The 26,910-nt window shown below is 41.4% G+C and overlaps 1 protein-coding gene across 1 annotated transcript; it reads right to left on the bottom strand.

Annotated features, from left to right (window-relative positions):
- Positions 1–7,901: 7,901 nt before the first annotated feature.
- On the bottom strand, positions 7,902–26,296 carry exorh (extra-ocular rhodopsin; the record flags this gene model as incomplete). The annotated part of the gene is made up of 5 exons (XM_080733615.1): positions 7,902–8,030; positions 11,341–11,580; positions 13,479–13,644; positions 24,463–24,631; positions 25,936–26,296. The coding sequence occupies 5 exons, from the start codon at positions 26,294–26,296 to the stop codon at positions 7,902–7,904; spliced, it is 1,065 nt and encodes a 354-aa protein (XP_080589741.1).
- Between the last annotated feature and the right edge of the window lie 614 nt (positions 26,297–26,910).

The raw sequence follows: 26,910 nt of genomic DNA on the forward strand, positions 1-26,910 counted from the left end.
AAACCGTTTGTTTTGTATTTATCATTTTAAAAATGAGTTAAACTAGTGAAAACAGCCGATACACAAGCACACAGCGCCTCGCACCGCGAGGCGTTGTGTGCTTGTAGATCTGCTGTTTTCACTACTTTTGTGAACGGCCTTGTGTGATGAACCAGGCCTTTGCTTTGCGAAAAGATTTACAAAAACTTGGAGATACAAGGTTTCTGCCCGACAGTGACGATTTACTTTGTTGGCCGCCCAGCCCCCAAAATGGAACGAAGGCCGACATTTTATTTTTTACTTTTTTCCTAATGGCCGGCCTGTAATGAACTGGCCATTCTAGAGTTGTCCCACTTTTCCCAATAGCCAGCAAGTCCCTGGACTGGAGCGTGTTGAGGTGGCGGTTGGAGCCGAGGACTCGACACTGCCCCCTTCGAAACTTCTCACGTTTGCGAGTGGTTCTGGACTTGCTGTTCATCTGGAAACGCCGTATCTATTTCCTAGACTGTTCCCCCCCAACCCCAAGACACAGAGACAGTCGTGGTCTGGTCTGGTCTGGTCTGGCTTTTGCTAAATAGCCAGGGGAACTCAAGAAGATGAGGCTTTTCATCGCTGACGTCACAGTTACTGGACCTAATGCCCTGGTGGCGATCTTTTACGCACTGACCCTCCCCTTGTCTTAAAAGGGAACCGAGCCAATGATGCACTGTACTGTATGATAATGTCAATAGCAATATTTATAGATGTGTTCTAATGCTTTCAAGTGGCCTGTACATCGATAAGAAGTATGAGTGAGACCGACTGACTCTCTCCCGTTCCCGAATAGGGCTGTCACAATTATTTGACATGATCGCGGTTATTTTTCGTAATCGTCATAATCGTTTCCATGTTGAAAAATGTTCATACATTTTTTTTAAGTAAAAAAAATGTGGAAATAGCAGATCTATAAGCTCACAACGTTGTGAGCTTGTAGATTGGCTATTTCCACTATGAATGTTCTTTTTTATAAAGTTGTCAAATATGTCAGTAATTTCTTTGTATATTTAGGTTATGTGTCATATATCTGCCATGTGCAACTTCAAAGCCTAGAAGCCAAACAGAAATGTAATCGTCAAAGAGCAAAAAACACAATTAAATCGTTAATCGCCATTATTCGAGTGACAATTAATCGTCATGTAAGCAAGCCATTTACCATGAGAGGGAGTGGGTTGTTGGCTGATTTACCACTGTTTCAGGGTTGTGCCACGACCTCGAATGGTAAATTGCTTTTCTACCACTTTTTACCATATAAATGAACAAAAACACAGTTGTAACTTGCAAGGATCTTCAGTTTCAATCATCAATTGTTTCAGTGGGCGGGGTCCATGAGCCAACTCAAGGAGGTTGTTGGCCTATTTACCACTGTTTTAAACCAATCAGAATCCAGTATTTGAACATGTGACTAGAAAAAGTGGTAGAAAATGTCATAATCGTGACGGCCCTATTCCCGAAAGAAAGCCTGCAACGTTCTCAGGTGTGATTGGTGAAGATGAAGAATGATGATTCTCTCCCATCGGTGCTTTGAACTCGCGTCCCAGTGGGGCTTTGTGGGTTGATGATGGGTTTAGGGGGGAGTTGAGAGAAGAATAGAATTCATTTTATATATTGTAGGTAATGGTTTCCACGCCATGGAACTTACTTGCCTGTACAAATCGTCATTGTCGGGCAGAAACCTTGTATCTCCCAAGTTTCAAATGTGTACGTTTTTTCGCAAAGCAAAGCCCTTGCTTCATCATACAAGGCCATCGCACAAAAGTAGTGTAAACAGCAGATCTGCAAGCACACAACGCCTCGCACCGCGAGGCGTTGTGTGCTTGTAGATCGGCTGTTTTCACTAGTTTAAATCATTTTTAAAGATTTGTTTTTTGGGCTTTTTATGCCTTTATTTGATAGGACAGTAGACTGACAGGAGATGGGGAGAGAGATGGATTGGGAATCAAACCGGCGACTTCAGCAGGCATCATAGCCTAGTATGTGGTATGCGCCTTGAACACTAGGCCAGCGGGCACCCCATAGTTTAAATAATTTTTTAAATGATGAATGCAAAACGAACGGTTTTGGACATACAAGGTTTCCACCCGACAACGACGCAATACTGAACTTTTATTGGACCAGATATAATGTGGTTCACTGGGAAAGAACTGCATCTTTAGTTGTCGTCTGCTTCTGAATAAGTATGTTGGAATCGGACCGACGGACACAAGAGGGAAATTTTGAATTTATCAGAAACAATGTGAGCTTCATGTAATCAGAGAGAGAAACCTGTCTGAAATGACTGTATCCGTGATGCCAAATTATCTGTCTTGAGTTTGTGAAATAAATCGCAGCATTTAGAATTTTAACGTGCCTAATCATTACGTCCATTTATCGCCCGTTCTCGTTCTTTCCTCAAACATTTTATTAACCCATTTAGGCCTAGAATTATTGAATGCTTCTAACCAGTGAAAAATAGCAGATATACACGCTCACAGTGCGGCACCGAGTGCCGCGCTGCGAGCTTGTAGATCTGCTATTTTTGAAAAAGTTGTAAAAATGTGTGCAAATCTTTGAATATGTATTTTCAAAGCGAAGGTTTGTAACTCAAATTTTGCTTCTGGGTGGTCCCTGGAACTAAATATTTTGAGATGGAGGTCGGTGGCCAAATACATATCATGTTGGGGGTCCTTCACATGAAAAGGTTTGAGAACCACTGACATAGTAGTCTCTCAAGAACAGTAGCCTCGTACCCGCCTGGATTACTGAAGTTGGTCGTTTACTAGGCTACAAGAACAGACTAATAGTCAGGGACCCAGTCCCTGATAATGGGAGAGGACCTGTGATGTTCTGCTGTACTTTTTATTTATGTTTTATCTATTAGATTGGTCATTAAGGTCCACAGAATGAGAGGCCTGCTCTGCCGGAAACATCGCGAAAAAAAGTTATGGTAATTTGTATATTCACTGTCCCATCGACTTCACTATACAGGAAAAGAATACAAAAAATAAATGTGCTTTAAGTAGCATGTGAGGGGTCAAACTAGGGGTTCTTCATGATTCTGAATCCATTGCAAGCATTTGTTTTGCATGAAAAACATTCCTTGGGCTAAATTTTGGCCCCCCAAAATTATAAAAAGTGATGAGTCATCAAAAAGTCTTCACTTTTCACAGTGATGGGAGGCCGATATTTTGCCATAGGAATGTTTTTCATGCAAAACAAATGCTTGCAATGGATTCAGAATCATGAAGAACCCCTAGTTTGACCCCTCACATGCTACTTAAAGTACATTTATTTTCTTTTTTAAATATTTTTCTTTTCCTGTATAGTGAAGTCAATGGGACAGTGAATATACAAATGGCCATAACTTTTTTTCGCGATGTTTCCGGCAGAGCAGGCCTGTCATTCTGTGGACCTTAATGACCAAACTAATAGATAAAACAGAAATAAAAAGTACGGCAATACATCACAGTAGAGGTCTTCACGGGTCCAATTTGAACTACCCGAACCCAAAAGGACCCGGGGGAAATGGACCCGGACCCATATGGCCCCGTCTATCATTTGGAATTTGAGAACCGTTACCCGATCAGCCCCGAGACGTGATGGATCCGATCCGAACGGCCCCGCCTGTTATTAGAAAAATTGGATCCGAAACCCGAGCAGAACGGGAGATCCGAGACCCGAACCTGTCGCCCCGAAATGAAAGAATGCCAACGTTATTATATTAAGAGTTGTATCAGACATATTTCTTACCTAACGTCTCCACGGTGCTGCTGTTGCTGTCAGCGGCGCTGTGCCTCTCGCCAAAAGATGATCTTTTCCCAGACCAGTAAGTCAATGCGGACAGTTTGTAAATACAAATAAATCCATGTTTTTATTCCTTCTTCTTTGCCTAGCCAATGCTAATGCTATCGTTTTCTGTCGCATGTGTTGTTCATTATATCTTTCTGCTTTGAGTGTCCATTTTGCTCTGCAGAGCATGACAACACGCAATGACAACTCCATTGTAAACCGTTAACCAAAACGTTACGTTAATATCTTTGATAATAATAACAATCCAACAGTCAGTGTTGTTGTGACTGAGTGAGTTATACTTCTCAGTTCTCACAACCAATGCAACAGATTACATGCTGCATCTTTAGTGCCATCGTGTGGCGTTATCTATTTGGTGCAGTTGTTGCGTTCGCTTTCACTTCAATCTCGGCCTGTCTCGGCTCCACTCGGGTAACAGGAGATACCCGGGGAACCGGGGCAGACGGCCCGGCCCCGGCCCGCCCCGCGGTAAAAGCTCGAAAACGGCCCCGTTACCCGGCTCGGGGCGGTTCGGATCGCGGGTAATTTCGGATCTCGGGCAGGTCCGAAGACCTCTAACAGGTATCACCCCTATTCCTTGAGCTTTTGGGCTTGTGGGTCCCTGACTATAACTGAGCTCCAGTTAAGTGAAAAGGACCTTTCCTTTGACGATGGCTGGCCAGATTGCTGACATAGAAACATAGGTTTTCAAAAAAACCTTAGGATTCAAAAGACACTTACAGAATCGGGTCAAAATAATAATAATAATAATTTTCACAATTTTTCAAAAATAGCAGATCTACAGTGAGCTTGTATATCTGCTATTTTTCAATAGTTAAAGCATAAAATAATAATACACAGTAATGTGTACCCATTCTGAATGACTTTAAAGTGACATCTGGAACGTTTCAGAGGCTTGTAAATAAATGCTCATGAAACCAGCGAGCAAAGAGAGAGAGAGAGAGAGAGGGAGAGAGAGAGAGAGGGGGAAAAAAGAAATCTCACAAACATTTACTTAACTTAATTTTTATTACGGGACATAGAACAACTTCCACGATATCCAAGCCTTTATACAAGTCAACGCGATTAGCATCTCCTTAATCGCATACAGACAAACGTTAGACACCGACCACACTCACTCGCTGTCGCTCTCTCTCTCTCTTTCTCTGTCTCTCTCTCTCTCTCACACACACACAGGGGCGTCACAAGGGGGGGGGGGGGGGGGGGGGGGGGCGGGGGGGGGAGTGGGACTGAGTTACTAGGGCCCAAGGTGGAGGGGTCTTAATTATTTTATGCTTTAGCTATTGAAAAATAGCAGATCTACAAGCTCACAGCGCGGCTGCAAGCTTGTAGATCTGCTATTTTTTAAAAGCCACGAAGATCTGTGAAAATCTTTGAATATAGCCTATATACTTTTGAAGCGAACATTGTAACAAAAATTTTGCTTCTGGGGGGTTCTTGGAACTAAATATTTTGAGATGGGGGTCTGTGGCTAAATACATATCATTTTGGGGGTCCTTCACATGAAAATATTTGAGCACCACTGACATAGAAACATAGGTTTTTCAATAAACCTTAGAAGGATTTGAAATATTCAGACTCTGCACAAATGTTCATGATTTTTTCAAAAATAGTAGATCTACAAGCGCTGCGAGCTTGTATCGGTGCCGCGCTGCGAGCTTGTAGATCTGCTATATTTCATTAGTTAAAGCACAAAATGTGAGTGAATCATTGTACACAGGGCCCAGAATTTGTGTGCGACACACCCCTGCACACACACACACACACAAACATACAAAATATTATGCTTTTACACTCACCCACACCCAGCACGCAAAAACCACTCAATCCCTCGCAGGGAGGCAGCTTTCTCCCTGCGGAGGTTTCTTTGCAGGTCCATCTGGTTCCACTCAGGTCCCAGTCGACGCCAAGAGCCAACTAACCACCTCAGCTTCATCATCGTAAAGACAAGAGGAAAACGACTAGAGTGACAAGGCAAGAGGACAAAGCCGTGGCCAGGGCCTCGTACCAAACCACACTAAAATTTAACCTAATTTCACCTAAAGTATCCTTTTAAACAAAATAAAATCCTTTAAAACACATTCCGGGCACACACCGTTGTTTCCTGTTGAGATTGGCACATTTCCTGGGGCAACCTGCCGAGATCACACAACTTTTTTTTTTTTTTTTAACTCTCAAAGAAGCGGTGCATTTGAAACCGCATTGCAGTGCACGGCATGGGGTGATCACTGCTCGCCTCCTGTGAATCGTTTTATTTGAATTTGTGTTTATTTTATTTTCATTTCGTCGCTGAGTGAGGTCAGCAGACAAAACGGCGTGAGTGAGAGGAAAAAAACCTGGGTGAAATGTGCCAATCTCAACAGGAAACACTTATGACATTTTTACATTAACAAGAGTCGACGTGAGCGATTCCATCCGGCGTCGTCTTTGGATTGGGCTTTCTTTTTCCCCTCACTCACACCTCACTATTGTGTGTACTAGCAAGCGCTTTAGGGGAGGAAGGGGAGGGGGGACGACTGCGACTATGGAACGCGTTCAGCTGGACGGACATCAAGACAACGCCCCCGGCGTTGCCGGATTAATCTCCCATCTGAACGGTTTATTGGATTATGAATACGCATATGGTGGCCTTTTTGAGCCTTATGATGTCCGTATGATGGCAGCCACTCCTCGAGTGGCCAGGTGCAGTTAGACCCCACCCACCACACCCCCTCCCACCACACTCCCCCCCGCAGCAGGGCAGACGGACCAGAGGGAGGCGCAATCGAGAGGATCCGGGGGGCCAATAGGGCGTAGTTGTTGCTGCTGCTGCTGCTGCTTTGGCGATGACGGTTGGAGGTGTGTTCGGGACGGGTGGGGAAATGGGTGGGTGGGGGTGGTGTCAGAAGTGGGATGGGGTCGGGGTTGTTTGGGGTCAGTTGGAGCAGTGGTGGAAAAAGTACTCACATTCAAGTATCATTACTGCATGTAGATGTACCCTGTTCCAAGCGAAAGTCCGGAATTCAAAGTGTACTCGAATAAAAGTATCAAAGCATAAAAAAAGCACTTAAAAGTACCAAAAGTAAAAGTACAAATTGTTTGAAAATAGCCGATCTACAAGCTCACAACGTGTCGCGCTGCGACGCGTTGTGAGCTTGTAGATCGGCTATTTTCAAACAGCCTAGGTATAAAATAGGGCTAAAGTGGTTTATGTATGTTTTATAATATCATTTATATCTGCAAAGTAACTTAGTAACTAAAGTTTTCAAATAATTGTAGTGTAGTAAAAGTACAATATTTGGATCCGAGATGTAGTGGAGTAGAAGTAAAAGTATTCTAAATTGGATATACTCAAGTAAAGTACAAATAAGGGTGCACACACACCAAAGTACCTATGAGAGTGTAATCCCCATTCCGCCAATGAGGTATTTTGGTGTGTGGGCACCTTAACTCCAAAGTGTACTTAAGTACAGTACTTGAGTAAATGTACTTAGTTACTGGGGGTGTAATGATACATTTTATTAGCGATTCGATACATATCACGATACATGGTTGACGATACGATACATGAACGATATTGGTTCATTCATGGTGATACGATACGATTCGATTCAATGATTTAAAATCGATATAGTAACTATTTAGCAAAGACATTAAATCTGTGTGAAAGGTGTGGATTTTAAGTTTTAAGGGAAACATGTATTATTATGGATATAAATAAGTAAACTCAGTGATTATCTGCCAAATACATGGACATTGTATATTGACAAACCTGCACCTTGACATGAACCCAGAGATTGCACATATTTATCGATAGACCAGTGTAGCTATATGGAAAGGAAAAGTAATTAAACCCCTCCTTTTAATTTTTTCTTCTTAAAAATGCTAAATACAATGCACAAGTAGGTAGTATCGATACAATCGATTCTTTGCACTGCCGATTTGATACGATACAAAATAAAACGATACGATTCGATTTTAGCTGTTTTCATTTCGATATACTTCAATTACTATAGTTACTATATCGTTACACGCCTACTAGTTACTTTACACCACTGGTGGGGAGTGGGCGGTGGGTAAGGGGTTTGGACGGTACAGGGGTCAGGGGGTGGGTGGGTTCAGGCCGGGGCCACCTGGCTGGTGGAGATGGAGGAGGTCTGCGTCTTGGAGGAGGCGGCCATGGAGTTGTCGTCCTCCCCGAACGGGTTCTTCCCACAGCACACGGTGGTTATCATGCAGTTCCTGAACTGAGGGGGCACAGAGGTGGGGGGGGGGATTTTATATATATCAGGGGTGCCCAAAATGTAGATTGTGATCTACCCCACCAAGGGGTGTGCAGGTAGACCACATGACATGCCTCTAAAAATATATAATTAAAATATAAAAAGAATATGTCAATATGACATCAAGAAGGACCCGTCAGCTCCCTTCATGGCTTCTAAAGTAGGCAAACCTCCAATGCAATACTTTGTTCAAGAGTCAGTAGCATTACAAAGAACCCCAAAACCTACCACTTCCATACAGAATGGGATGAAGACATTTCCCCCAGTATTTCCCATTTATTTCCCCGTTACAGTAAGTGTGTTTGTCTAAAATGTAACGCCATTGCTGCTATTCCAAAACCCCCTCAGGCCCTCAACTAAAACATTTTGGATGGGTAGATCATGTTGAGCTAGTCATTTTAAAAGTAGATCTCACGTCAAAAAATACAGGGTATAAAGCTTTTGGATCAAATAGCAGCATCATTTTTTTCTCAAAATGCATTTAAAGGTAGCTGCTCTGTTTCATACTGCAGTAGGTCTAGATGTCAATCCATGGTTAGTCCTTAGGGTGGTTGTGTTTCTAGCCTTCTTTTCTCGCAACAGTTCACAAATCTTGCTGCTGTGTTCGCGCATTGTTGTATTTCTCCCAGTAGGTATGGGGGTTTTTCATCATTGGTCATGTTTTCAAATTCACTTCAGGTGTGTGTAATCTGTGGGAAGTATGTGTCTCTGATGTCTTGGTATGATGGGCAGGTGGTTAGAAAGTGTAGCTCTGTTTCTACCACATTTTGTGTGCAGTGGGTGCATAGTCTATCTTCCCTTGGGAGCGGGGTCTGTCTGTGGCGGCCTTTCTCTATTGCAAGGCTGTGTTCGCTGAGTCTGTACCTAGTCAGGTCACGGTCAAGTCCGGTACATGCTGCTCACACACACACACACAGTCCCATTAAAGGTGTATTCAGTGATAATGAAAGTGGCCGGGGGTCATCTTGTTCCTTACAGGCCTTACAGCGTGGAAATGTTTAGTTTTTTATAAATTTTTACACCATTATAATGTTCTCGTTTTGATCATTAGACCCAATCACTGAATATCGCTGATTTACTACGAGACTGTGGCATTTTATGAGTTCAGTAGTTTACAATCTAAGCATTTAGCAGACGTTCTTTATTCAGAGCGACTGTGGTTCTCAAAACTTTTATTTTGACCATCATAACTAAACATCATAACATAACTACGTCCATACTCTACCCTGATTGGTCGAGGACTGGCTGGCCACCTCTGAAACCCGAATCTAGCTATGCTCGTAACACGGGCCATGGTGGAAGGCCTTATATGGTCAGCACTCATTCTAGTGAGGAGAATGAATGGAAAATGTACCAATTATATTTTTATTTGAATGAAACACAATCACTGAATACACCGGCGCCTAACTCTGTCCCCACTAGGGGGAGCACAAATCCTGGAGATTTTCTTTTTTTTTTTCCGGGTATTTGCGGTTATAAAGTCGGCTAAAATGGGTATTTTTGGGTATAAAGTCGACTAAAACGGGTTTCCTTTATTAAGTCATTTTCGGGTGTCTTTGGGGCTTCAGGGGAGGACCTGGATATGTTGCTTGGTGCGCACTTTTTTTTTAATAGGCCTATAAACATGACCCGGGCTCTGACATGACCAAATAAATAGGTCTACAATGCAAGCCTTTCAGAGCTGCACATTAAATAGTTATCCTATTCAACAGTGCCATTTTTAATAGATGGAGAACTATGACGGCAGATTGTATCAAGATATGCTGCACATCTCGTAGTCACTCATGCAAGTGCAAGACAATATAAATAATAGCCTAGTAAAGAGAAAAGACGCCGGCGAAGGCCGTCATTGGCCGATCTCGTCGTTTGCACCTGATAACTGCACAGCAAGCGTTTTATTGGAGCTACAAGCTCTGCTCCCACAACGTTACGTGAAAGCCTTGTGATGCAACATAACCCTAACCCATAAACCGAGAGGTTAACGTGCCGTATTTCCTAAGTGTGTTCTTGTTTAAGTCACAGCATGGTTTAAATATCCTATCGTAAATATGAACTGTGGCTAATATATTGTTTGTAATCCACGTGGGTCTGTGTTTACTTAGTTACGCTAGAGTTTCGAACAGCATTTTAAGTGTCATGGCAGCTGGGTTAAGACTGACTTCCTCTAAAATCGGATTTCAAAATAAGACGGCAGATCTGGGGGAGCTATTGCTCCCCTTTGCTCCATTGATTAGGTGCCAGTGACTGAATATACCTTTAAGCCTTAGTTAAGCAACCTTTCCACCTTTCCAACCTTTCCGGGAATTTCACAGGTTCTTGAAAGTTCTTGGTTCCGGAAAGTTCTGGTTCTAGTTCTGGTTCGGCCCTGTTGTGGAAAAGGGGCTTTATACTTAGTTGTGCGTGGATGTCCCACACCAAAATAATCGCCCGATATACAAGCTCACAACGCATCGCTGCGTGACCCATTGTGAGCGTGTGGATCTGTATTTCTCCGGCGCACACAGTACGGCTTTTGGCACTAAAACAGGGGTCTTCAACAGGGGGTCCGGGACCCCTAGGGGGTCCTCAGAGTTACTACAGGGGTTCCTCCAAATCTTTGTGTGATAGAAACCTTTCTTTCTCCTTTGTTATATTAACCACTTGAACCCTAGCGTCCATATTCGGAGAACTTTAGGCAAAAATAGCCGATCTACAAGCACAACGCCTCGCAACGCGAGGCGTTGTGAGCTTGTAGATCTGTTATTTTTGGCAAAGAGCTTTGGTGTAGAGGGGGAAAAGAGCAGATTAATTACAGAGTGAAAGGTCAAGTTGACAGTTCAAGTGGTTAAATATCTGAAAACACAAATTGACATGAATCTAACATACACTGATAATTGTGCTGTCAAACGATGATACTATATGGAATCTATGAACAGGTTGCGGGGGGTCCCTGCTTCATCTCTCTCTCTCTCTCAGCTAAGGGGTCCTTGGCCTGAAAACGTTGAAGACCCCTGCACTAACACTGGGTGAAAAGAGAGATTATTGGACGTATATGGGCAGATTATATGACCACTATTTTACATGTATACTGGGCATATACCCACATTATTGTACGTATTCAGTTGGTAAAGATTTGCAGGCATATTCCTCTGTATACGGTGGTAATAATATGTGATACCTGCCCCCAGCTAGACAAAGGCACACCAGGGGGGGGGGGGGGGGTCTGGTCCATTTCTTTCAACTACAAATTGACTATTTGTTTAGAGAAAAGTGAGGGGGGGATAACAGGCATCACCTGTCTGTTGAGCAGGATGTAGATGACCGGGTTGTAGAGCGCGGCGCTCTTGGCGAAGAAGGCCGGGACGGTCATGAACACCGGGCCGAACTCCGTGCCCTGGTTGGCGAAGATGTACCAGGCCACGGTGGCGTAGGGCAGCCAGCACACCAGGTAGGAGATCACCATCACCACCACCATGCGCGTCACCTCCTTCTCCGCCCGCTGGGTGGTCTCCGACTCTTTCTGCAGCGCGGCGGCCTGCGACCAGGAAAACCGTTAAGTCACATGCACACATAAGACATCAAAGGGGGCTTGAGCCCCTGCCCTTTTATCGGTCTGTAAAAAACGGCCCTTTCCAGACCATGAATGCAATTTTTACTATTAGTCCATGGGCCATACGAGATGTCGGTATCCGAAAGGTGGCAAAGGTTACCATGCATTTTTGAAAAGCTCTGTATTTGTAGATTATATTTTTGGTATGATGATAACCCTTTCTGAGACACAGCTAAATTGTTGTTATCAGCCGCTAGAGTTGGTGTCCCATTAACTTTACTATACAGGGAAAAAAAGCAAAAACATTATCTGCTTTAAGTAGCATCTGAGGGGTCAAACTAGGGTTTTTTCATGATTCTGAATCCACTGCAAGCATCTGTTTTGCACGAAAAACATTCCTTGGGCTAAAAACGGCCCCACAAGACACAATGGTTTAGTGATGAAAAGTGATGAGTCATCACTTTTCACACTTTTGTGGGGGCCGTTTTAGCCCAAGGAATATCTTTCGTGCAAAGTCACATGCTTGCAATGGATTCAGAATCATGAAAATACCCTAGTTTGACCCCTCATATGCTACTTAAAGCAGATTATTATTATTTTTTATTATTTTTTTAAATTTTTGTATAGTAAAGTTAATGGGACACCAACTTTAGCGGCTGATAACACCAATTTAGCTGTGTCTCAGAAAGGGTTATCATACCAAAATATAATCTACAGATATAGAGCTTTTCAAACATGCATGGTAACCTTTGCCACCTTTCGGATACCAACATCTCATATGGCCCATGGACTATAAGGTGAAAGAGATGCAAATGCCCCCTCTTTCCATGCCATGAAGGCAGCATTCAAGAGAACTGCCTTGTCAAAGCTCTCCTGAACTTTAATGCAGCATCTTATGTTGAAAGAATTGCCATAGTGCAATAACCATCGGCATCACATTTTAGGGATGGGACAGTAAGCGATATTATCGTTTATCGTGATAAAAAACACTCACGACAATCGTATTGTGGAGATTTAATTTATCGCGATATCGTCCTCCGTCATGCATTCGGATGAATTCTCCTTTTAGTTGCCCGAGCTGCATATCCGGTACCACTTGAACCCTCTATTGGTAAAACGTAGGCCTACTTATAATATACGTACTTGATACAGTCTTTTTCTCACTCTCTCTTTGCCAAAAAATAGCAGATCTACAAGCCTACAACTGTAGATCTGCTATTTTTTTGCAAATGTTCCCCCCCCAGGACAAAGGATGTTGGGAATATCTAAATTGCGATTTCTTTGGTCACAATAATCGTGATATGAAATGTTCATTTCGTCCCATCCCTGATCACATTGGTCGTCTAGGCCAGGGGTTCCCAAACCTTTTTGTCTCAGGGCACCCCATGAATAGTTTTTTAATCTGAGGCACCCCTACATTATAATTTTCACTCCCAGCACCTTATATTTGTAGCATATTGTCGTTGTCGGGTGGAAACCATGTATGTCCAAAACCGTTCGATCGTTTTGTATTTATCATCTATAAAATGTACTAAACTAGTGATCTACAAGCACACAACGCCTCGCTAGTTTTGTGCGACGGTCATGTATGATGAAGCAGGGCAAAAGACGTACACATTTGAAACTTGGAGATACAAGATTTCTGCCTGACAGTGACAATATTTTAGTGATTATGTTGCGAGGAAAACATTGAGATAATAGTCATTTTGGTTAGAACTGAAAATAACTTTGTACTTCAAGTTTAAAATGATGCTTCCAAGTGACCAAATAAATCCCAAATATTATTAATTTATCTCGCGGCAACCCTGGGGTGACGGGGTGCCCCGTCACCCCAGGGTGCCCCGTCACCCACTTTGAAAACCCCTGGTCTAGGCAGAGCGTACCGCGCGGACGGTGCAGAGCAGACGGCCGTAGCAGAAGAAGATGATGACGAGGGGGATGGAGAAGTGGAGGATGAACATGTAGATGACAAACGAGGTGTTGCTGGTCTCCGCCTTGGGGGTGTAGTAGTCGATCCCACAGGAACACTGCATGCCCTCCGGGATGTACCTGCATGCACCCACAAAGAGTTTACAACTCCACTCAACATCATCACAACATGATATCCCGGCAGCTTACTGAGAAATTGTTCACTTTGTGATACAAGCACCGAATTTTGCACAAAGTTTCCTCTGGACCTACTTTTACACTAAACCACCGTGAAAAGTGATGACTCATCACTAAACCATAGTTTTGTGGAATGTTTTTCGTGCAAAACAAATGCTTGCAATGGATTCAGAATCATGAAAAACCCCTATTTTTACCCCTCACATACTACTTAAAGTATTTATTTGTTTGTCTTATTTTACTGTATAGAAAGTCAATGGGACCCCAACCCTATTTGTTTTTAATTGAGTGGCTAACTTCCTTTGTGGAAAAAGTAGGTCCAGAGGAAACGTTGTGCAAAATTCAGTGCTTGTATCACAAAGTGAACAATTCTTCTAAAATAATTGACTTAAGCTGCCGGGCTATGAGGAATCTGCACAGGAAACCTAGATCATACATGGGCAACTGGCGGCCCGGGGGCCACATGTGGCCCCCACCTTCACTTAATGTGGCCCGCAGGTTAATACTGGAATATTGATATATTATTGATTTCAGCTGTTACAATTCCAAACATGACCTGCTTTAATTCCGTCCAATGACTAGTATAGTAGTATTAAAATGTCTTATTTTATGTCCAATGTATAGGTTCATAAAGTTAACATGAGTACGGTATATAACTAAATGCGTTTGAAATTAAATCAAAATGTTACATTTCAGGAAAAAAAAAAAATAATAATAATTCAGGATTCCAATTCAAAAGAAGCAAAAATAGCCGATCTACAAGCTCAAAACGCATCGCAGCGCGATGCGTTTTGATCTGCTATTTTTGCTTCTTTTGTATGAGATACTAGAATGACAAAGTACGTACTAGGATGTAGCAATATGCAATGTGGCCCTCTGGAGTGAAGGTGAAAATATAGTGGCCCTCACCATCATCAAAGTTGCCCACCCCTCACCTAGATGGTCCAGTGCCAGTCAATTGTTTTCGTGAAGTAGGAGTGTGCACTTTTCATGCTCTTTTGAAGGAATCTGACATTTAAAGAGGCGGTGCCATAGTTTTGTACTTTTTCTGGTTTTCATGTGTCTAGGAGGTTGAATACAAAACACTGATGCTGACCTTCAAAGCAGCCAAAGGTATGGCTCCTCCATACCTCCAAAACCTGATCAACCCGTGCACTTAGATCAGGCAACACAGGGATGCTGACAGAACCCTCGCTAAAAACCCCAGGGCAAAAATCCACTCGTCCGAGACAGTTTGCCCTCCAGGCCCCCAAGCTGTGGAATAAACTCCCTGTCGCACTTAGAACAACTGACTCACTCGCTAGCTTTCGCCATGGAAGACTCACCTTTTCAGACTCCACCAAAACCCTTAGCACTACTGGAAAATCAATGTCCATACATGAAGCTAGTTAGCATCTGTTTTTTAGGTTTTTTAGAAACCTTTTTTTTTTCTTTACGGATTATATTGTTTTTCTAGATAGATATTAATTTGCATTTGTTATATTGCTGTTGATGTACTGACATTTAACCTTGTTATTATTGTGATATTTTTTTATCTGCTTATTGTAAGTCGCTTTGGATTAAAAGCGTCTGCTAAATGCCTAAACTGTAAACTGTAAACTGTTGACAGTACTTCACTAGACCCCCTGGTGTGGCTGTTATGAGCAATTTATTTTTGTATTTGGGGTTTCTTCCTGGAGGCTGACACCTCGTGGGTCAAAAGTGCCGATCCAAAAACACAGATAAAATGACATCATATAATCAATCATCCCCGGGCATACTTAATGAATTGGTGGGTGTGGCAAAAAAAAAAAAAAACACAATTTTAATTCTTCATTTTTCTTTTTTTTGTGTGTGTGTGTGTGTGTGTGGGGGGGGGTCATGGCACTGCATCTTTACGTTTATTTGTCGTCTGAATGTATCTCATAATTTCATTATCATGCTCCTGACTCAACCCAGTTTCAGTAATGTGAAATACCATTCTTGCATTTGGAAACACCGGTATGGTGCCTTACTTTAGTGTTCTGATTGCTTTATTTCTATTTTATTTATTGTATTATTATTTTTGGGGTGTGACGCTTTTAACTGTTGTGTTTTTGTATTGTGTGTCTTCTTACTGGACCTTATGAGTCTGTCAATAAAGAGTTGATGATGATGATGATGATGATGATGATGAAAAGGATGACTTTAAACATGGTAGCTGCTGCCTGGTAGGATTTTTATTATTATTATTTTTTTTTTTAATAACATAAGGCCTACCGCTTTACGGTACACAAGTAATGTTATTATTTAAGTTAATTACCATTTACAGTACACTGTGGCCATCCACAGTGGACTGTTCATATTTTACCCACAATACAATGAAATATATTGTTTATGTACACTTATATACATGTCACGGTTTGTTAGAGAAACAGGACGGTCGAGAAACGGAGCACTCGTGGTGCCGCACGGGGCGGAACAAGCGGTCGCCCACAACAACGTCCTCCAGGCGGAGCGGCTCGATTGTCCACGACATTGCAAGCGGCGCGAAGGCCAGCGGACCTTGGTCGCGAAGAGCGGGCCAGGGCCGCGCGGCCGGCGGAGCGCCGCACGAGTTACGAAGCCGTGGTGAATGCAATCGTTATATTTATGCCCAGGCCGTAAGGCCTGGGCAAGCCCACGATAAACGCTCATAGTAAGCTAATGGCTAAGCTAATGGCTAAGCTAATGGCTAAACACCGCCCAGCTAGTCTAGTAAATAAAGAAAGAGAGTCGCAAACGAGTGACGTCAGCGCCTGCACTAGTGAATGGCTGTCTATGGGCTGTCGTCGCCATCTGGTGGTGATTAGTGTGTGGTGAACGACAAAACAAGCGCTCTTACTCTTACCGTCCAGAGTTACCCAAACATACTGTAACATACACACTCATAAACGTTACATGTGTACCCGTTAATAGCTCGCACAACAACATGCAAATCCTGGGTGGTCCCAAGCCAGGCGAGGGCTAAGCAGGGACCCTAATCTCCTTTGGTTTTCACTCCTTTATTCTTAATCCCTATATGTTACGACATGTTTATTCCCTACTATTTATATCGTTTTATTGCATTGTCTTTTTGTCTGTGCCTGCGTTTCATACAGTGGCGTCAGTTCAGAAAAAGCTAAGGTATGGCAACATGACTGGTGTCTTGCACGCGCAAGACACCAGTCATGTTGCCATACCTTAGCAACAGGCACGATGCATTTATTTTAAGAAGTAGATTCTATTTTTCCCCCGTTTCTACGGTTTGTTCAAGTGCAGCTAAACTTGGCATAAAATAGTAAACGTGCCACAATTAACAATAATGAATTGCACCTGTGCAGCTTACCTGCAGAACCTGGGAATATAGCATGTTATAATACCTTGTTAAAGTGACCGTTTTGTTAAATGTTGCATTTCTAGTTATTTTAATGTAATTTAACAACATAACCAGCACAGACAGACAAAGAGACATTCATGGATTTATATTTAAAAAGTAACTTTTATTCTCCCCCCCTGGACCCAGGGTATGGCAGCTGCATACCCCTGCCATACCCAATTGACGCCCCTGGTTTCATACTGCAGTCATGCCAGGACAACTGCATTTCCCTCGTGGAATAAAGCAATAAAGGCCTATCTATCGATTTCACTTTAAGGAGGGGGGTGCAAATGGAACCAAATGGACCTACAGCCGTACCCTCTCAGAGGTACAAATGGATACATTCACACGTTGTGCCCAGGGGTGTCACAAGGGGGTGGGGGGGAAGTGGGACTGAGTTACCAGGGCCCAAGGTGCAAATCTTTGAATATATGTATTTTTTAAGCTAACATTTATAACTCAAATGTTGCTTCCGGGGGGTCTCTGGAACTAAATATTTTGAGATGGGGGGGTCCGTGGCCAAATACATATAGCTTAATTTTGGCGGTCCTTCACATGAAAAGGTTTGAGCACCACTGAGATAGAAACATATACAGTCGTTAGCAGTTGAGATTGGCAGTGTCACCAGTTGGCTGCCTCAGTGGCACCACTGTAGTGCCATTGAGTAAATGTGGTACCACCTTTTTTAGAGGTGTTACAGCATGTAATGTGGTTTATCTGCCACAGGGAGGCACATGTGAGTCCATGAACCCTACATTACAGTGTTGGCAACACGGCAAGGGTGAACAGATTCATTGTGATTGTTATTAATTAAAGAAAAATTAGACGACAATGCAGAGTTCAGGTTGAATTGAAATGCAATTGTTGCTTTATACACAACTGTGTTTATTATACTTAAAAACATTTGACAAATAAAAAAACTAGATGCGCCTAGACCTCAACTAGATTTGTAATAATAAGTATGCTATTGAATTCTAATTTCCCCACGACCCATGACAATAATTTATCTTTTGAGGCAGAAATAAGCTTGTGTTGTTTATCCCTTTAAAGTTATTTAAGGGGTAGCTTGAGTGAGCTATAATATTTTAATTTCATGGATATTTTTAATTAAGTTTAAAATATAACTCTCTGTGGAAACAAGTCCCCAGTACCCAAGGAACAAAATCAAAACAATCAAATCTTTCAGTTGTAATAATTTTTTGGCAGTTGTAAATCTGCATTTTATGAAGCCACTTAAAAGATAGGCCTATATTTAAACGTGGTAAAACATTGGACCTTTAGCAATGGACAACATTTTAGTGGCTAATGCAAGGATTGAACCCCCAACCCTTGACACACAAGTCTGACTCTCAGCCCACTAGACTACCTTCATCCTGTTGATGAGAGACCATTGTGTTGGCTACAGTTAGTTCGCCTGCTACAGTGAGTTTGAGATATGGCCCAAAATGTATAGTTTTAGTCATGTGCATGTCATCCAATGTCTACTAAGTGAGTGCATTATTATAATAACTAATTGTGTGGAAAGTCATATATAATGCATGTTATTGAACTGTTTACAATTCTCTCTGCTAACAGATGTGAATGGAACTCATTAGAACAAACATGTGTAGACAGAAAAGTACAGTATCCTGACAAATCATGTGTGTGTTAAAGTAATATGTTCTTCATTTTGAGGTAGAAATAAGCTTTCAATCAACAGATAGAAGCTTGTTGACAAGTGAAAAGAAAACTACTTGTAATGCTAATGAGTGACTGTAATACAGTAGGCTAATGTAGTGCAATGTTAGGCCTACTTTAAGTACATTTTGAGGCCAACACTTTCAAACTAAAAGATTTGAAAAGTAAAAGTAAAAGATTTGAATACTTTCTACACCACTGGTGGTGAAGGGTATACAAATGTGACCCTTTGTTTGAGCGGGATCTTGGTTGAACATGTAGAGCACTTCAGTGCCTAAAGCTGGGATCATACTCTGAACCTCTGGCCATCAACTCACAGTTACAACCCCTACTATCAGCAGAGTTGTGTGTGTGTGTGTGTGTGTGTGTGTGTGTGTGTGTGTGTGTGTGTGTGTGTGTGTGTGTGTGTGTGTGTGTGTGTGTGTGTGTGTGTGTGTGTGTGTGTGTGTGTTGGGGAGGGGGGCACAAAACTCCTGGGCTACACAATAAAATAATCTTTTAATGTATCTGAGTGTAGCCTAACAGATATTATAATGGATCAACTACTGGTGTCCGGTGCAAGTCTCTGACATTTGACACTCCCGGTCAAGAGTCCATTGTAATGGCCTAAAGTCTGTGGCCATGAGGCTAACAAAAGCAAGGTGTTAAACCAGTAATTTAGCATATCATTGACTCTGAGCGTCCTGAGTTAGTACATGTATCCCCTGTGTTCATTTAACTGTTTCACAATATAATATAAAATAATATAATGACATTCCTGAAAACTTTTACAGAGATGTAAAACGTGGAAGTCGGTAATATTCTACAGGCTGATCTTATGTAGACAGAAATATGCGCTCTCACTACCAACTCCAGACACATGATGTGTCTGGACCTTTTACAGTTCACCTCCCCTTTCCTCTCTGCTGGCTACAGTATGTTAATTTTTTAGGCAGTTTTGCCATGTTGGTTTATTTCCCACAACTTTTGGCATGTTTCTTTTTCTTTTTTTTCTTCTTTTTTTTATTCACATTGAGTTACAGAATCGTTCTGCAAGAATGTCTGCTAAATGCCTAAATTGTATGTGTAAAAATATGTGTGTAATGTTATGATAAATAACAAAAACTTAAATTAGTATAGACCTACATGGTAATTATAATGAGATATGCATCTAATATTTAATTTGAATATGTGGCCATATAATTGAACTTGTTTTGGCTTGTTTTTAGAGGTGAGATTGTATTATTTTTCTTTCAAGATTTGGATTTGGCCCTTAAATATGAATGCTATTTATTGAATGGTAAATTAATCACCACTGCTGCATTGTCTGAAGGAAGCCAAACCAAAATAAGTTTTACTCTTATGTACCTGTAGGCCTACACAAGATGTAGCAATTAAGTACTACGAGTGAATTAACCTTAGGACAGGCCTGTCTGTCTGCGGATTTGAACAGGGAATGGGGGAGGGGCGGCTGTAGGTCTACTGTTCCACAGTAAAAAAAAAGTAAATAAAAAAAAGGTGCTACTTTCTGATAACAAACTAGAAACTGTACTAGTCTACTAAAAGTCTAGTCAAGACATCACAACACTAAAATGCTGTTCATTGCTACTCTTCCCAATGTTTTTTATTTTATTTAAACCGTGTTTTTCCTCTGTTCCAATGCCTCTGTTCCATCTCACTTGGCCTTTTCAGTCTTTAGTTCCTAACTATTTATTTTTCTGTTAAGTGGAAAATATATTTTTCATACTATTATTAAGAACTCTATTCAGACTTTCCAAGGAGTCGCAGATAAAGGGAGAGATGTTAGCCTACTGCATTACAGTCATGCATAGTCATCTGCTGGTCTAGAGGACTCTGAGGAGGGCTACTAAGTGGGAGTTTGGGGTTCCATTCTGGCTTGGGGTGCTAACACTATCCAATATCTTTTGTGTTTGCTTTGTCTAAATAACATTGTTTATTGTAATAAACCGTTTTTTATAAAGAAACAAACTCTTCAGTCCCCAGTACTCAAGGAACACCGTACAGGGAAAAAATCAATACAATAAAATCTCAACATTTATAAGTTGTAATCACTTTTTGTAAACCTGCATTTTATGGAGACTGAAGATTGCCACTTTAAAGACAGGCCTATATTTAAACTGGTTAGAAGTTTGCATAGGAAAAGGTAGACTTTCATGACAGTACATACAGTTCACTGGTAAAAAGGTCAATTAAAAAGGATAAGCTCAGGAAAGCCCAATGCTGTTTTACATTGAGATCCTTGTTTAACTCATACAACATTGAATGACAGATAGAACTAGCTTAAAGGAGTAGTTCACCCCCAAAATGACTTTTTTTTCTATTGATTAGTCATGCCATGGAGAGTAGATTTCAATAATATTTTTTGGTTTTTGTCACATTCCTAAGACAAAAATTTTATTCGAGTAAATTTACCCCCATTCATTCCGGATGGTGACCCGTTTCGAAACGGGTCACCATCCGGAATGAATGGGGGTACATTTACTATAATCAAATTTTTGTCTTAAAAATGTGACAAAAACCTAAAAATATTATTGAACTCTAGTCTCCATGGCATGACTAATCAATAGAAAAAAAAAAAGTCATTTTGGAGGTGAACTACTCCTTTAAGCTAGGTTCATTGTTAGCAGTTTCGAGTGGTTTTTCAAAGCTATTCAGACTGTCACTGTAGCAGGCTAACTACAGTCTAGCCAGTACAACACACTTCTGCATTAGGTCCAGTGTGGTCTAGGGGGCTGAAAGACAGGCTTGTAAGCCAGATGGCAGGGGTTCAATTCCTGCATAGTCCACTAAAATGGCATTGTTTGTGATAGATTTCAAATCTTTGGTGTTTGTGTTGTCGTCTAACATTGTTTAGTGTAAGAAACATAGTTGTTTTTTAAAGTAGCAATCTTTAAAAAAGAAAATACTCACAATTACATAGGGATATGTAAAAATGCCTAAAGGTGATAATCAACTTCTAATGGTTGACTGGAGGATTTTATTGAATTATTTTATTTATCCTTTATTTTTCCTGGCCTGGAGACTTTGAAATTAGAATAGTTCATTTGTCTAAAACTCAAGCTTTGTTGTCCATGTTTAAAGTCACCCCTCCCCTGGATTCCAAAGTTTATTAATACAAATAACTTAATAACACAATTGCCAACAAGTCATTGCTGTTGACTGAAAACTTGTTTCTGTCTCAAACTATATCTGACACTTTTGTTCAATTCAGTTACAAGACCATCCATTTTTAGCTGCCCCCCCCTTTCTTTTAAGCATGGAAAAAAATGTAGCAAAATATAGCCTCCATTTATCACTTCAACACTATTTGAATTTGGTTCTGCATAAAGGCTCAGATGCAGTAGCATACTTAAAGTTGAATCTTCATCATGAACTCAAAAGAATACACCTTCTACTTGATCATTGATTGATAAATTTGCAGGTACTTCAGTGCATAATGTCTCAGCACATTGGGGGCAGAAGCCTGAGATCTGTCTATCACACTTTGTGAAATGGCTCCCCCACCCTCCCCAAGTCCCCCCTGAAAAACCTGAAAAACCACTTACAGGCAGCAGCCGTTTGCAACTGGTAAAAAAACGAACCTAGCCCAACCCTACTCTCCCCTGCCCGCCCCTTCTTTGTATATAGCCTACTGTTTGTTTAGACTTACTGTTTTCTTTTTTCTTTTTCTTTACATATCTACTGCATAGTACTATGTTCTATTTGTCTGTCATTCAATGTTATATGAGATACTTAAATGGTTTCCTGTGGAAATAAGCTTAGTCTTTTCATGGATCTCCTCTTAGTAGACCTTGTACCAGTGAACTGTACCGTCATGAAACTGTACCTTTTCCTATGCAAACTTCTAATAAAGTCTTCAATCAATCAATCACCCCTCCCCCTCGGCAGCCGTTGTGAGCTTGTAGATCGGCTATTTTCTGCAAAGAGCTGGGTTTTTTCCCCCTTCTTTTATGATTGGCAGAAATGTAGCAACAATATAGCCTCCATTTATCACATAAACACCATTTGATTTTTAAAACTATTTATATGAGATACTTTAATGGTTTCCTGTGGAAATAAGCGTAGTCTTTTCATGGATCTCCTTTTAGTAGACCTTGTACCAGTGAACTGTACCGTCATGAAACTGTACCTTTTCCTATGCAAACTTCTAATAAAGTCTTCAATCAATCAAAAAACTATCATTAAGAACTCTACATCTGTTTCTCAACTATTAACTATTCGTCTAACATTGTTTAGTGTAAGAAACATAGTTGTTTTTTAAAGTAGCAAACTTTAAAAAAGAAAATACTCACAATTACAAAGGGATATATAAAAATGCCTTGATAATCAACTTCTAATGGTTGACTGGAGGATTGTATTGAATTATTTTATTTATCCTTTATTTTTCCTGGCCTGGAGACTTTGAAATTAGAATAGTTCATTTGTCTAATGTTGTTAAATATGATAAACAGTTGTTAATATAGCAATAATTGCTTTTTCAGTTCATTAGAACTCTGCATTTAAATTCACCCTTTCCCCTTGATTTAATACAATTTCCAACAAGTCATTGCTGTTGACTGAAAGCTGAAAATCTTCTCATTCTTGAAAATTAAATAAACTACCCAGTTAAGCAACAAACCTGTCTCATATGCCTTTGCCTGGGCATTAGTTGCTCTCTCACACCACCTAGTGGTTGTGGCATGTAACAATGTGGTGCCTCAACTGATTTGGCTGCCATGGTGGTACCACTTCAGTGCCACGACCATCACTTTCAAGGTACAACCACTGTATATATATATATATATATATATATATATATATATATATATTATATATATATATATATATATATATAAATATATATATATATATATATTATATATATATATATATATATATATAAATATATATATATATATATATTATATATATATATATATATATATATAAATATATATATATTATATATACATTTTCATGATTTTTCAAAAACAGCAGATCTACAAGCTCGCAGCGCGGCACCGAGTGCTGCGCGGTGAGCTTGTATATCTGCTATTTTTCAATAGTTAAAAGCAGAAAATAATTGAAGTGAATCCTTGTACCCCAGGGTACCAGAATTTGGTGCGACACCCCTGGCCCCCACCCTCACCCTGCCAAATTAGACTTATTGTGGAAACCTTGCACGATTACAGTCTACACACACTGAGCATTGTTGTTTTTGACAGCAAATTTTGATTTAGTTGTATTCATAGTCTTTTGAATAAAATGTCATTTAGTTTTAGTCATAATTTAGTCACCTGAAAAGTTTTAGTTTTAGTCAAATTTTAGTCGACTAAATATCATAAGATTTTAGGCGACTAAATCTACAGTTGATTTAGTCAACTGAAATGTATTTTGGCAGGCCTTGATGGCATCGTAATGACTGATTTTACACTTGGTTGTGTGCTGAAAATAGCGGATCTACAAGCTCACAACGCGTCGCGATCTGCTATTTTCAGCACGCAACACCTGAGAGCAACCAAACATAAAATGACTCTCTTCTCCACTAGTCCCTCCCTAACGTTCTAGTCTAGTTTTTATTTTTGTTGACGAAATAGCCAATATATTTAGTCTTAGTTTTAGTCATCACAGCTTAGTTTTTATTTAGTTTTTATCTAGTTTTCGTCACTGAAAAAAACGCAGTCGACAAACATTTTTTGCCATAGATTTGGTTGACAAAATCAACAATGACACTGAGGCATATACCGTACCGTGACCATCCGAGGAGGGGAGGCGCCGCACAGGTCAGCGCCATGATCCACGTGAAGCCCAGGCCCACGATGGCGTGCCTCTCCGCGAAGCGAAAGTTGGTCATCGGCTTGCACACCACGACGTAGCGCTCGATGGCCAACACCACCAGGGACCACAGAGCTATCTCCCCTGGGAGGCACAAGAACAGTGGCGTCAGTTCAGAAAAAAGCTAAGGTATGGCAACATGACTGGTGTCTTGCGCGCGCGCGCGCGAAGGCGCGCGTGCGCAAGACACCAGTCATGTTGCCATACCTTAGCAACAGGCATGATACATTTATTTTCAGAAGTACATTCTATTTTTCCCCCAGTTTCTACGGTTTCTTGGGCTGGATATGGCAGCCTGGAACGGTTGTTCAAGTGCAGATAAACTTGGCACATTAGTAAACGTGCCACAATTAACAATAATGCGTTGCACCTGTGCATCTGACCTGCGGAACCTGGAATATACCATTTTGTCAAGATGGGGAGAATACAAGAGTGGAGAATATAATTATAATACCTTGTTAAAGTGACCATTTTGTTAAATGTTGCATTTGTAGTTATTTTACTGTAATTTAACAACATAATAACCAGCACAGATAGACAAAGAGACATTCATGGATTTATATTTAAAAGTAACTTTTATTTTCTCCCCTGGACCCAGGGTATGGCAGCTGCATACCCCTGCCATACCCAATTGACGCCCCTGCACAAGAAATCACATGGACTTAACATTCAGAAGCGTCCTTGGGGTTTATGAAAGGCGCTATATCAATTCAAGCTGTTATTATTATTATACGTACAGTACAAGTGTGCACTCACTTGATACACGAGACACACACACACACACACACACACACACACACACACACACACACACACACACACACACACACACACACACACACACACACACACACACACACACACACACACGTATTCGTACGTCCTCATAAAAAGGTGCCTAATGTGTCCCTTACTTCCATAAACGTCATTGGCACAGCAGGCACACATAAACTGCATGACACTGACCAGTTTTTTTTTTTTTTCCACTGTCAAAGCACTGGGCACAGCAGCACTTTCACTAAAACCTACATATCGTCACTGTCAGGCAGAAACCTCATATCTCCAAGTTTCAAATTTGTATTTTTTTTCCCGCAAAGTAAAGCCCTGCTTCATCATAACAAGGCCGTCGCACAAAAGTAGTGAAAACAGCCGATAAGTACACAACGCACAACGATCTGCACAACGATCTGTACACAAGCACACAACGCCTCGCGGTGCGAGGCGTTGTGTGCTTGTAGATCGGCTGTTTTCACTAGTTTAGTTCATTTTTTAAACGATAAACACAAAACGAACGCTTTTGGACATACAAGGTTTCCACCCGACAACGACAACGACATATCACCATTTCACGAGTTAACGGTGTCTTTTACTTCCATCGAACCACTCACCCCCCATGGTGGCGAAGAAGCCCTCGATGTTGCAGCCGGTGACCCCCAGGACAAAGTATCCGTGCAGGGCCGTGTAGAGGGCGACGCTGAAGCCGCCCACCACCATGAAGAGGTCGGCCACCGCCAGGTTGAGCAGCACGTAGTTGAGCGGGGTCCTCAGCTTCTTGTTCTGGATGGTGACGTAGAGCGTGAGGAAGTTGATGGGGAAGGCCGTGACGATGAGGAAGAGCATGTACGCGGCCAGGAGGGAGAACTTCCACGGCTCGGCCAGGTAGTACTGCGGGTGCTCGAACGGGCTGCGCACCACCCCAGTCCTGTTGGACATGGGCACGTAGAAGTTTGGGCCTTCGGTGCCATTCATGGCGGTTCGCGGCTGTGGTGGTGGAAATCTGGGGAAGTCTACAGTTGAGAACTGTTACCCCCGCGACCCGTGTCCGGATAAGCGGTTGAAGGTGGATGGATGTGATGGATGGCTGTGGTGGCAAAGTGATTGCCTTGGCTTTTTTTTTTCTTTCCCTTCCCCCCCGTAAAGGAAGAGTTTGAGCAAATTAAAAAGAAAACACTGAAAAAAAGTGCTGTGTCTCTCCTCGGAGAAGACAGCAGACTAATACTATTAATCCGTTTAGACCGGGTACGTATTATTTCGTATTATTTGTATGCTTTAACTATTGAAAAATAACAGATAGACAAGTTCACAGCGCGGCACCGAGTGCCGCGCTGCGAGCTTGTAGATCTGCTATTTTTGAAAAATCGCCAACATTCGAATTTTGACCCGATTTTCACCCGATTCTATAAGTGTCTTCTAAATCCTTCTAAGGTTTTTTGAAAAAACCCGTCAGTGGATCTCAAACTCTTTCACGTCAAGGACCCCCAAAATTACATGCATTTGGCCATGGACCCCCCCCATCTCAAAATATGTTATTCCAGGGACCCCCCAGAAGCAAATATTTGAGTTACAAATGTTCGCTTTTGAAA

Source organism: Nannobrachium achirus, assembly GCF_963921795.1.
Source record: "Nannobrachium achirus genome assembly, chromosome: 9".
In the NCBI taxonomy this organism is placed as follows: domain Eukaryota; kingdom Metazoa; phylum Chordata; class Actinopteri; order Myctophiformes; family Myctophidae; genus Nannobrachium; species Nannobrachium achirus.